At 39.5% G+C, this 12,329-nt stretch overlaps 1 protein-coding gene across 9 annotated transcripts in view; it reads right to left on the bottom strand.

Moving 5' to 3' along the window:
• Csnk1g1 (casein kinase 1 gamma 1) overlaps positions 1–12,329 on the bottom strand; it is a 137,427-nt gene that overhangs the window by 72,206 nt on the left and 52,892 nt on the right. For all 9 annotated transcript variants that reach the window (XM_085689252.2, XM_048424276.3, XM_085689253.2 and 6 more), the window contains 2 exons: positions 6,618–6,658; positions 717–786 (listed from right to left, as the gene is read on the bottom strand). In XM_085689252.2, coding sequence (XP_085545378.1) covers positions 717–786; positions 6,618–6,658 — 111 coding nt within the window. The remainder of the gene's footprint in view (positions 1–716; positions 787–6,617; positions 6,659–12,329) is intronic.

Genomic DNA, 12,329 nt, shown 5'->3' with positions numbered 1-12,329 from the left:
ACAACAAAATCCCATCAACTTTATTCACAGGCTAGAGAAACAAATCTTAAGTTATACACATATTGTGAGAACTTAATTTCCAGTTAGAATTTTAAAAATTCTACTTTATTATTATTATTTTTATGTGTGTGGATGGTACATATGTTTGTGCACCATATGTGAGCCTGGTGCCTAAGGAAGGCAGAAGAAGATATGGAATCCCTTGGAACTGCAGTTACAGATGATTGCAAACCAACATGTGGGTACTAGAAATCAAAACGGGGTAAATCACCTGGAAGAGTAGCCAGTGCTCTTACTGCTGAGTCATCTCTCAAGCCCATACATGACTCTTGTAAATGAACAAAACAATGAGTAAAATCCCAGCATTGCATTTTAGGATTTATTTCAATCAAAGCTCTAAAGCACAGCATGCAAATGACCAATCCTTTTCCCTCTGGTATATAAAGAGACAAATTTCAAATCCTCATAGCATGTGTGTTTTAGCAGGTGAAAACATCTAAAGGTTGACCTGTGGCAGGGTCACAACACTAACAATCCCCTCTTAACTGCACCTCCAAGACCAGAGAACAAACAACGTTTGGTGGGTGGGTCACAAAGTTCACTATCCAAAAACTAGGGAGATAAATGGTCTAGGAAAGGAGGCAAACCAGACAAACTTAATTAAGGTATCCAACTAAGTAGTACGTTAAATAATGGAAAGAAATAAAGGGACTTACCCGCACTGCCAAGCTGTTTATAAAACCTGTACTCTAAATGAAGTTGTGGAGCACGTGATTTTATTGGTTCCTGAAACCCAAGCAGAAAAACCATGGTCAAATTTCAAGAAGTGGGCTTTTTTCCAATCTTAGATTTTTCAGAACGAACAGGGCTAAGATTCTTTCATGTTTCTGAGATGATCTGCACTTGACAGAATAAGGCCCTTAATAAAAAACAAAACTACAACAACCACCACAACCAAAACTCCTTCAACTTGTATACTCAACTAGGATGCCTACTATCAAGGCAGCAGGGTAGTTTTAGTACTATGGAGAAACTAGAACCCTTCTGTGTTGCTATCCTTAATTTAAAATGGTGCAGCTGCTAGTACATCCACTTTTCCAGCACAGGAAAAATGAAATCAGGAAGATGAGGTGTGCAAGGTTATCCTTGGCTACATATCAAGTTTGAAGAAAGCTTAAATTACATGACAGCCCACCTCAGAGAACAAAATGAATGAACAGATGAATGAATGGAATGGTGCAATTGAAAATGTTGTAGTCAATCAATTCTACTTCTGGGTACAGATTATAAGCATGTGCCACCACAAATGGTTTTATGTGGTGAGGAGAATCAAAGTCAGGACTCCATGCATGCTAGGCAAGCATTCTACCAACTGAGTTACAGCCCGGCTCTTCAAACATTTATCATATTTTTCTAATAGCAACATTTGAAAACTTCTATTTCAGAATATACGATAAATTATTGTTATCTAAAAAAAAATCTGTTGCCAGGTGGTGCACGCCTTTAATCCCAGCACTCGGGAGGCAGAAGCAGGTGGATCTCTGTGAGTTAGAGGCCAGCCTGGTCTACAAGAGCTAGTTCCAGGACAGGCTCCAAAGATACAGAGAAACTCTGTCTTGAAAAACCAACCAACCAACTAACCAACCAACCAAACAAATCAAACGGTCTACATTTTTCACAGGACATACATAGAATCTATAAATCACAGAACTCAAAAGTTTCTTTCAAATTACCTAATTTATCCACCCTTTGCTTTTAGGAAAGTTTAAGCTAAATAAATTCAGACATTGAGTATTTTATATCTTCAAGGAACTCCATGAAAGACAAACTCACAGGGTTCCACAATCACTAGAACTGAGCTTTGTGTTTCCCATGATTATCATAGTTAATTAAGAGAAACACACATAACACCTGATAGTCACTTGACTGTTCTCCTCAGATAGAAGAACCACTCTTCATTTGATTACATCATCTACTTTATCACCAACAAAGTAGCCAGTTACAGAACGTGTTTAATAGCAAAACCACCAGCAATAATTTCACGAGAAACAGAGAGGACAAAATGAGATGACATTAGAGCAGGAAAATTATTGCCTAGCTCCAGAGAGATAATCTCTAGAGAATGGCAAAGCATGAGGGAAATGAATTTAAAAACCATAGGATTGTTACTTGAATTTCATGCTAGAAACCTTAAGCAGAAAATATTCAATATGACCTTCAATATCTTAGTAAATCTTCAATAAATGAAACAATTAATCTTCATAGACAGTGTTGAAAGTGAGCTTATACCTCATCACACTTAGTGACAAAGGACATTGTTTTGTTAATCGCAGGAATGCACATCCTTCAGTTAGTCTCTTGAGCACATGGCTGAAAACTATTCAAGCAAATATGGCTTCAGGAGCTGTTCTGGAAACATTAAGAACAGAAAGTCTGCCAAACATACAAATAGCAGTTTAGAGAAAAGCAGCAAGATGAATAACTTGCTAAGTAGCTGAGAATGATCTTGAATTCCAGATCCTTCTCTACCTCCAATACCTCCTGAATACTGGGATTGCAGCTGTGAAACAGACAGGCACCATACTGGTTTTTGTCATTGCTCTTTTTCGGGGTGGGGGAGGCACTTGATCTCTCATTCTACAACCCAAGCTAGCCTAGAACTTTCAGTGATCCCTTTGCTTCACCTCCCAAGGGCTGAAATTACAAATGGGAACCATCACATCTGGTTACTTTGTATATGTATTTAAGATTTATTTTTACTTATGTGTTTTGATGTATGTATGTATGTATGTATGTATGTACATAAGGTTAGAAGAGGGAGCTGGATCCCCCAGGCTGGAGTTCCAGGTAGTTGTGAGTTATCTGACATGGCTGCTAAGAACTAAACTACAGTTCTCTCCAAGAACAACTGCTCTTTATTGTTCAGCCACTCTGCACTCCCTACTTTGCATATTTTAAGTAGTCTTTAGTTATTTATGATGATGATGATGATATGTGTATATGGGAGGAGTACATGTGCCACAGTATGTGTGTGTGTAGTTGGAGGACACTTTGGGAAACCTTCCACACTTATGCAGGTTCTGAGTACTGAACACAGGTTATCAGGACTGCATGGCAAGCATATATACACATACGGCTCTACTTTAAGAATTTTTAAATGTTCTTTAAAACTAAAGGAACAAGAGCTACAATGAAGATTCAAACGAAGTAGAAATGAGGTGTTAGCACAAGCCTTTAATACCTGCACTAGGGAGGCACGAGCAAGCGGATCTTTGGGTTCGAGGCCAGTCTACAGAGACAATTCCAGAACAGCCAGAGCTACACAGAGACCCTGTCTCAAACAACAAAAAACAAACAGCAGTACCAAGTTTCCTGCAATTCTGTAGTAGATGTTGATTTCCTATGAAACAGAGCTGGCCATCTGCCAGAATCACAGTTATTCTGAAACACGCAAGCCTGTCTGAAATCCTAGATCAATGGCAGATGGCTGTCATATACAATGAAAGGAGATCAGTTACTATTGCTCTATGTCCCTTGAATAAACTCAACAGCAAGGGATGAAACCCACAGATAGAACTGCTATAATCTAAACAGGAATTGTCATTTCAGCCTTTCCTTCCTGCCTTCCTCCATCTTCTATCCTTCCTTTGATCCCAGGACCCCACCAACATTATAGTGGCACTCTACAACTGAGATATAACCCCAACTCCAAATTCTACTTTTTATATTGCCCACACAAAGCGAAATAAAGCCTAATAAAGGCAACGGAAGAAAAAGTGAAATGTCTGTCAATGATATTACTAATGCTATAGAAACAGATCTATATAGACCAAAGTGGTAAGAACGTGAGAGAAGAAATCTAGACAGAAAGCCTCAAAAGAAGCCTTGAAAAATAATGTCAAATCTATAGTAGTAAAACAGAAATTTAAAGGTGCACATTTTTACATTATATTGGGGTGGGTTTTTTTTCCAAATGTCATTTTGTTTATGCACTAGAGCATACCTTCCCAGAACTAAATTTCTCTACAAAAAACAAGTAGATAAACCCTTACTTGATCATCTTAAAAGATATTTGACCTGCATCACTACATGTGCTTTTTCTTTGTTTTTCTCTCTCTCTTCTTCTTCTTCTTTTTTTTTCTTCCCTGCTTTTGTTTTGTTTTGTTTTGAGATAGGGTTTCTCTGTAGCTTTGGAGCCTGTCCTTGAACTTGCTCTGTAGACCAGGCTGGCCTCGAACTCACAGAGATTCATCTGTCTCTGCCTCCCTAGTGCTGGGATTAGAGGTGCTGGGAGTAGAGGTGGCCACTACCACCTGGCCATTCTACTTTATTCATTACCTGCTCTATTTCTTCAAGAATTCTAAGTCAAAGACAAAAATAAACCAGTATAGTTGCACAATAATCCCAGCCCTGAGGGTGCTGAAACACAAGAGCTGCCATAAATTTACAATCAATCTAGATACCCATTGAGAACTGGGTCAGTCAGGGCTGAAAAGTGACCCTATCTCAACAAAACAAAACAAAACAAAAAAACCAAGCAGGAAAAAGAAAGGCATGTGTGTGCTGGTGACATAGGTTGGTAGTAGAGTGCTTGTCTAGCATACATGAAGTCCTAGGTTCAAGCTCTATTACAACAACAAACAACAACAAAAATAACCCCAAACCCGAACATAGTGACACAAACATGAAGTCTCCGCACTTGAAAGGAAGCAGGAGGATCAGGATACCTCAGGTATACATTGAGTTTAAGGTCAGCTTGAATTATAGGAAACACCTCAAAAAGGGGAACAGAGCCCAGAGAGTTCCAAAGGCACCGCTTGTCCTAAGTCCTGATACTCGTCCTCTCCTTTGTAGAGAAACTAATCTGGCAACTGCTACTCTTTCAGAAAAGAATCCTAACAACCCCACAAATTGACAAGCTAAAGAAGATAAAATGACCAAGCAAGGCTATAGGGAATGTTTTTGTGGGAGTTTTGTTTGTTTCTTGAAATAGGGTCTCAAGGCACAGAATAGCCTCTAAGTAGTTGTGTATCTTGCCCACCCCTTGATGTAGGATTCCCCTCTGTATGCTGTGAATACCGTTGGTTAATAAAAAAGCTGTTCCAGCCAATGGCTTAGTAGAATAGAGATAGGCGGGGAAAACTAAACTGAATGCTGGAAGAAAGAAGGCAGAGTCAGAAAAAGCGAAGTAGCCCTGACGGAGACAGATGCTGGAACTTTACAGGGTAAGCCACAGCCTAATGGCAAAACACAGATTAATGGAGATGGGTTAATTTAAGATATGAGTTATCCAGAAATATGCTTAAGCTATTGACCAAACAGTATTGCAAACAGTATGGTTTCTGTGTCATGATTTCAGGGCTGAGCAGCAGGGAACAAACAAGCAGCCTCTTACAACAACCCCTCCTCCCCAAATTATTGGGATTACAGGCATGCACCATTACAAATAGTTTGACAACGTTTTGTTTTGTCTTGCTGAGGCAGGGTCTCACTGTGTAGCCCTGGCTGACCTGGAACTCACTATGAAGATCAGTCTGGCCTTGAACTTACAATGATCTACATGCTTTTGCCTTAAACTCAAAACTCAATATAAACCCAAGGATGACACTGACCTCCTGATCCTTTTGCCTCCTCCTTTAAGTGGTGGAATTAAAAGCATGTGCTGAAAAGCATGTGGAGTCATACCTGACTTGATAGGTTTTTAAAGCAGTGGTTCTCAACCTGTGGGTCATGACCCCATTGGCAAACCTCCATTTCAAAAAATATTTACATTATGATTCATGACAGTAGCAAAATTACAGTTATGAACTAGTAATGGAAATAATCCTATGCTTGGGGTAACCATAGTATGAGAACTGTATTAAAGGGTTGTAGTGTTAGGAAGGGTGAGAACCACTGTTCTAAAGCATCAACGAGATGGTCAGACTTGGTTTTCTGTTGGTAAATATACCAATAAATGCCATACATTTAAAAATGTCACTGAATGGTGAAATGGCACGCCTTTAATCCTAGCATTCAGGAGGCAGAGGCAGGCAGATCTCTGTGAGTTCAAGGCCAGCCTGGTCTACAGAGCTAGTTCCAGGACAGTCAGAGCTACACAGAGAAACCCTATCTCAAAAGAAAGAAAGAAAGAAAGGAAGAAAGAAAGAAAGAAAGAAAGAAAGAAAGAAAGAAAGAAAGGAAGAAAGATCAGTTTAAAAAAAAAAAAGATGTCAAAGAGCTCCAGAGAAATGTTTACTGGTTTAGAGCACTTGTTCTTAAAGATGACCCAGGTTCAATTCCCAGCATCAGCAAATTAGTACACAAGCATCCAGTTCCAGTTTCAGGGAACTAGAACACTCTCTTCTGGCCTCCATGGCACCAGGCATACAAACAGTGTGCACAATACAATCATTAAATTTGACTCATCTTTGCTACTGCTATAGTTAGTAGCATTAAATGACATTACACAATATATAGTGCTTTATCATTATAACATCCTGAAAGAGGAAAAATGACTACTTGGCATCATATACACAGTAAAAATAGCATGAGCATTATTGTGAATGCTTACAATGGTTTTCTGTAAGACATTAGCATCAATACACAAAGACCACAAACACACACATTCTACTCACCAGTTTAATGGCTACATATTCATTGGTGTAGAGATTTTTACCTAAGGGAAAAAGAGAATGTATACATTTAGTGACATCACCTTACAAGGTCATGAGAAAGGTAGATTTTCTAACAGGGCTCCTGTATCTGAAGACAGAGCTAAGTGAAAAGCTAAACAGATAATGAGAACCAGCAGGACTAGGACAAAAACAGCCTGAGAATCTGAATATGTAAGCTACACAACAGACTCTTGCTTGTTTTAAAATGGAGAAAACCAACCAAATCTACCTCCTCTTCTCTCCCTTATGCACCCCACATACATGCAACCTTATTACTTCTTAGTTATTACGGCATAAAGTGAGCTGAGAAGAAACGCCACAGTTTCAAAGACAGAAATTTAAACTTGGAGGTTGGAGGCAGGAGAATCAGGAATTCAAGGTCACCCTTGGCCACACACTGAGTGTAAGGCCAGTTTGGGCTGCATGATCTCTTGTCTCAAATCTCCCCTGACCTCAGTAGTTAAGAGGTAGGACGAAATGAGAGATTTAATGTTTAGGGTGAACCAAGGTGGTGATCATGTACAACCAAGGAATGAACCTGGATACGGCTGTAAACATGAAGAGAAAATTACTGTAGATGACAGAAGAATCGGGGAAGTTTTAGGAGTTGAATTTTCTCTCTTTGCCCTCCCTCTTCTACAAAGACACAAAGAACAAGCAGCTGGAGAATGGGTAAGATCATTTCAGGAAGAAGAAACTGCAAAAGTAAACAAAAATAAAGCAGGAGATACTACAGGCAGAGAGTGGTACAGAGTGTGGGGCTGTAGGTTATTTAATGAATATTGGGAAGGGGTGAAGACTGACAAGGAACAGTGAAAGCAGAAGCTGGGAAAGGCTATGGCTGTATTAGAAAAAGCTTAATACCGTTCTAGGTTTAAAACAGACGATTTGGAAGTAATCTCATCAACAGATCTATGACTCTGAATGACTATATATGGAGCAGCATAAATATTAACTAGAAAAGCAAGAAAGCAGAAGTAACGGAATGCATCTGAATGTCTTAATACCCAGCACATACAAACATCATAAACCGAGTCACACTCAGTTCTTGAACTTCAGAGAACATAACCTAGATATTCACACAGTATCTGATTAAAACCTTAGCCAATAAATTATAAAATGTGATGATGTTATGACAAAAATATGAATGAGTACATAGAAGAGTCTGAATAATAGAGAAAGAACATTTGGGTACAAACAATATTTAAAGTCAGAAAGTGGCCTGAAGAATAAAGGTCACTTTCTTTATTTAAATAAAAAAAAAAATCCAGGTTGCATAAGGTGAAATACCATTAACCCCAGGAGTGGAGTTTCAGTAGGCAGGTGGATCTCTGTGAGTTCAAGGTCAGTTTGGTCTACATTAGTAGTTCCATGCCAAGTAGAACTATATAAGACCCTATCCTATCTCAAAAGAAACTTTTAATTCATTTGATCACATACATTTAAAAAAAAGGCCCACAATTTTTTAAAAAATAGTTTTTAATATTATAAACTTGTTTTAATGTAAATATATTTCTTTAACTGTACAAGTGAAAAAAAAGTTTCCAAGAACAATGTGTCTTCTTTGTCTGCAGCTTAGTAAACAGAGGGCTTGATCTATCACGATATACTCTTGGGTGTGTGCACTGTAGAAAAAAAATACACATGCAAGGCTATCCACAGGTTGTCTCTAATGAACCTTTCTGGTTTTTACCACTTCTTCTCATGTATCATATTTTCTAGTTGTTTGAGTCCAGTCAGAATACCAGACTGAGCCAGGCGGTGGTGGTGAAGCACACCTTTAATCCCAGCACTCAGGAGGCAGAGGCAGGCGGATCTCAGAGTTTGAGGCCAGCCTGGTCTTCCACATGCTGTGCATGCCCTGTGCTACTACTGAACATACCCAGCATGAAAAAAATTTTTTCCTTCAGAATTTTTTTAGGGAAGCATAGGGTCTCATTATGTAGCACTGAGCAGCCTGGAGCTGGTTTTTTTTTATATGAGGTTCAAGATGCTAATAACAAATGAATATCTAGTTTTTAGAAAAGTGAAATGTCAATTCTTCTTCTTTTTTTTTTAAAGACAGTATCTCACTATATAGCCCTTGTCAGTCTTCCTGGTCATCTAGACCAGGGTGGCCTTCAATTCAAGATCCACATATCTTAGCCTCCCAACAGTGGTAGGATTGAAGGCATATGCAACCATGCCCCACTATATCTATCTATCCATCCATCCATCCATCCATCCATCATCCATCCATCCATCCATGTTTGGAAACAGGGTCTCAAAATGTAGTTCAGGCTATCCTTGAATTCATAACAATCTTCCTGCCTCAGTCTCTGAAGAGCAAAGAGACAGGTATATGCCAGGTTTGTTATATGTATTTCTTTTTACCTTAGGGAAGTGGTGTGTTTCCTAAGGACAAGAATGTTTAGAGTCTGTGTGTGTGTGTGTAGAGAGAGAGAGGGAGAGAAAGCAAGCGTGTGTGTGCACACTGAAGATTAAATTCAGAGCCTTATCTATTAGGCTTGGTAAATGTTCTATCATTAAGCTACATCCCTAACCATAAATGCTTCTTATATCCCCAAGGAACTAGCGCAGTATCTGACATAGAGTAACAGATGTTTGCTAAAGTGAAGCAAATTGACTTGGTCCTAGCTTGTGAGTCCAGTGACTATGAGGAGATTGGAACAGGAAAGGCTGACTTGAATTAGTCAGTCTATGGATTAGTTCACTGGTAGATTCATAATTTGATGGCACTATTGACAGATAATAAAAACTAGCATATGGGGCCTGATAAAAGGAAGTCAGTCACCAGGACACAGTTTTGAATGGTCTATCTAGTTTGTGGAATCTTTTTTTTTCTCTCTCTCTCTTTCTTCCAGACCCAATGGTGCACAGCTCTGCTGCACTATATCATTTACTCATATGTATCGCCTCACCACCAGTCTATAGCAACAAACCCAGGGAATCAAGAACTGAAGTATCTGGAACCATGAACGAGATAAACTCTCCTCCTGTATGCTCTTTATGAGAAACTGACATATGGGTAAGTTTTTGCTCCATTCTTCAGCTTGCTGAGAATCACCAATAGTCTAATGCCAGGGGGGGGAAAAAAAAACAAGTGGTATTTTAGAAGTATTTTCTTCGCCTTACTGTATAAAACAGAAAAAATTAACTGGAAGAAAAACAGGACATTTTCATAGCAGGGCATTTAAAGAACTACATTTGTGGCACAGAGTAGTTATAAGGATTACATAAGACAGAGCATGTGAAAGTACTTTGTAAACTGGGAAGTACTAAATGAATCCTATTTTAATTATTATTTTTAAGTATGAGTCTTTAAAAAACACTAAAACATATAAAATCTATATGCCAGATATTTTGAAGAGGGAAAAAACTAACTACCTTTACCTACTGCATTTAATAGGAGATAAGAAAATAAGGGTCAAAAATTGTGTCCTCATGCCAAGTATGGTATGGTAGTCCACCCCTTTCATCTAGTGCTTGAAAGGTAGAGGCAAGAGGATCATATGTTTAAGGGCTACATAAGATCTTGTCTTGAAAAAGAGAAAGGGTGAACAAGAATCAACAAGAGAGGGGGGAAGAAGGATGAAGAAGAGGGAGAGCTGGAGAGTAAGAGAGGGAGAGAGATGTTTTTAGTTGGTGCGGGAGAATTGTCTGTATTCTGTCAATCATGTTTTAAATAAACGCTGATTGGCCAGGCAGGAGGTGTAGGTGGGAAAACCAGACAGGAAGTGGAAATGATGCAAGTAGAGCAGGAGAATTCTGGGGAGGAGGAAGTTGATTTCTCCCACTCCTTCCCAGACCACCGAAGCAGCAGGATGTGAGCTGCCCCACTGAAAAAGGTACTGAGCCACATGGCTAAAATAGATCTGAAAAATGGGTTAATCAAGATATGAGTGTTAGCTAAAGAAAATGGGTTAATCAAGATGTGAGAGTTAGCCAGTAAGAAGCCTGACCTAATGGACCAATCAGCATTATAACTTACAGAGATCTGTGTGTGATTTTTCTCTGGGACTAAACAGCTGGGGGGCCGGGCAGGACAGAAAAACCCCCAACAAGCAGGCCCCTCATGTTACATTTAGTGAGAGGAGATCAGAAAGGCAAAGAGCAATTAATGTGCTTTTCTCCAAATTCTGGCTAAAAGAAAAGTGATAGATTAGGAAGTGCTTCTGAGCTTCAAATTTCTATATAAAAAATATACTAAGTGCTGAATTGAGGTATTTTCTGCAGGCATGACAAGACCATCTGCAATCATGAAGATGACTGTGTGACCTACAGAACACCTTGGTCCTCAGTCATCACAACAACAACAAAAAAAGCAAGCAATACAGTGACAGCTACATACATGGCAACAGTAATAGGGCTGCTAACACTTCCGGGCAGAAGGCCAGAGTTGGTACTATTGAGATCCCAGTCACCACTCAGTCCCCTCATTCCCTTCAGCTGTGTTTGGTCTTGGGCATAGTGTGTGATGAAGTATATAAAAGGGAGAAGGTTGACTAAGGGTTAAGACTACAGAAATACAGCTCTCCTGAATAATCCCCATGCTGGGGTGGTGATGTGGGAGGTCCTTCTGTCAATGTGTTGCTTTCATTGGTTAATGAATAAAGAAACTGCCTTGGCCTGACAGGCAGAACTTAGGTAGGCGGGGAAGATGGAACTGAATTTGGGAGGAAGGAAGCAGAGTCAGAGAGATGCCATGGATCCACAGGAGACAGACGCTGAGAATTTTATCCAGTAAGCTATTGCCACATGGCGATACACAGATTAACAGAAATGGGCTAAATTAAGATGTAAGAATTAGCCAATAAGAAACTAGAGCTAATGGGCCAAGCAGTGATTTAATTAATACAGTTTCTGTGTGGTCACTTCGGGGATAAGCTAGCCGGGTGGCAGGGACGAATGAGCAGGCCCTCCCCTGCAACAGGGTGGGATCTTCTGGAGATTCAGCTAATTTCTAGTTATCCATGCTTTTGTAAAAAATGTCAATAAATTCAGCAGACTGTCCTTAAAAGAGACTTCTTGGGTTTCTCGGTGCCCTACCTGGGGAGAACAGATGGTTCTTTACGTCTTCTGACAGACATAACAAGCATAAGCTTAACACCAGGCATGGTGGCTGAAATTACAGAATGCCAACTCGGTTGTGTTTTTTTACTTTCTATAAGGACACCAAAAGAACTGAATAATGGTACTCAACTTCATATGGAAAAGCAAAAAACCCAATATAGCCTAAACAATCCTGTACAATAAAGAAACTTCTGGAGGCATCACAATCCCTGACTTCAAACTCTATTTCAGAGCTACAGTACTGAAAACAGTCTTGGATTGGCATAAAAACAGACAGGGAAGACCAACGGAACTGAATCGAGGACCCGGATATTAATCCACACACCTACGGACACCTGATTTTTGACAACGAAGCAAAAAATATAAAGTGGAAAAAAGAAAGCATATTCAACAAATGGTGCTGGCAAAACTGGATATCAACATGTAGAAGAATGAAAATAGATTCGTATCTATCACCATGCACAAAACTCAAGTCCAAATGGATCAAAGACCTCAACATAAAGCCAGCCACACTGAACCTCACAGAAGAGAAAGTGGGAAGTACACTTGAACGCATGGGCACAGGAGACCACTTCCTAAATATAACCGCAGTAGCACAGA

Source organism: Myodes glareolus, chromosome 4, assembly GCF_982192425.1.
Source record: "Myodes glareolus chromosome 4, mMyoGla1.1, whole genome shotgun sequence".
NCBI classification, from domain to species: Eukaryota; Metazoa; Chordata; class Mammalia; order Rodentia; family Cricetidae; genus Myodes; species Myodes glareolus.
This window is presented reverse-complemented; position numbering and strand designations above follow the sequence as displayed.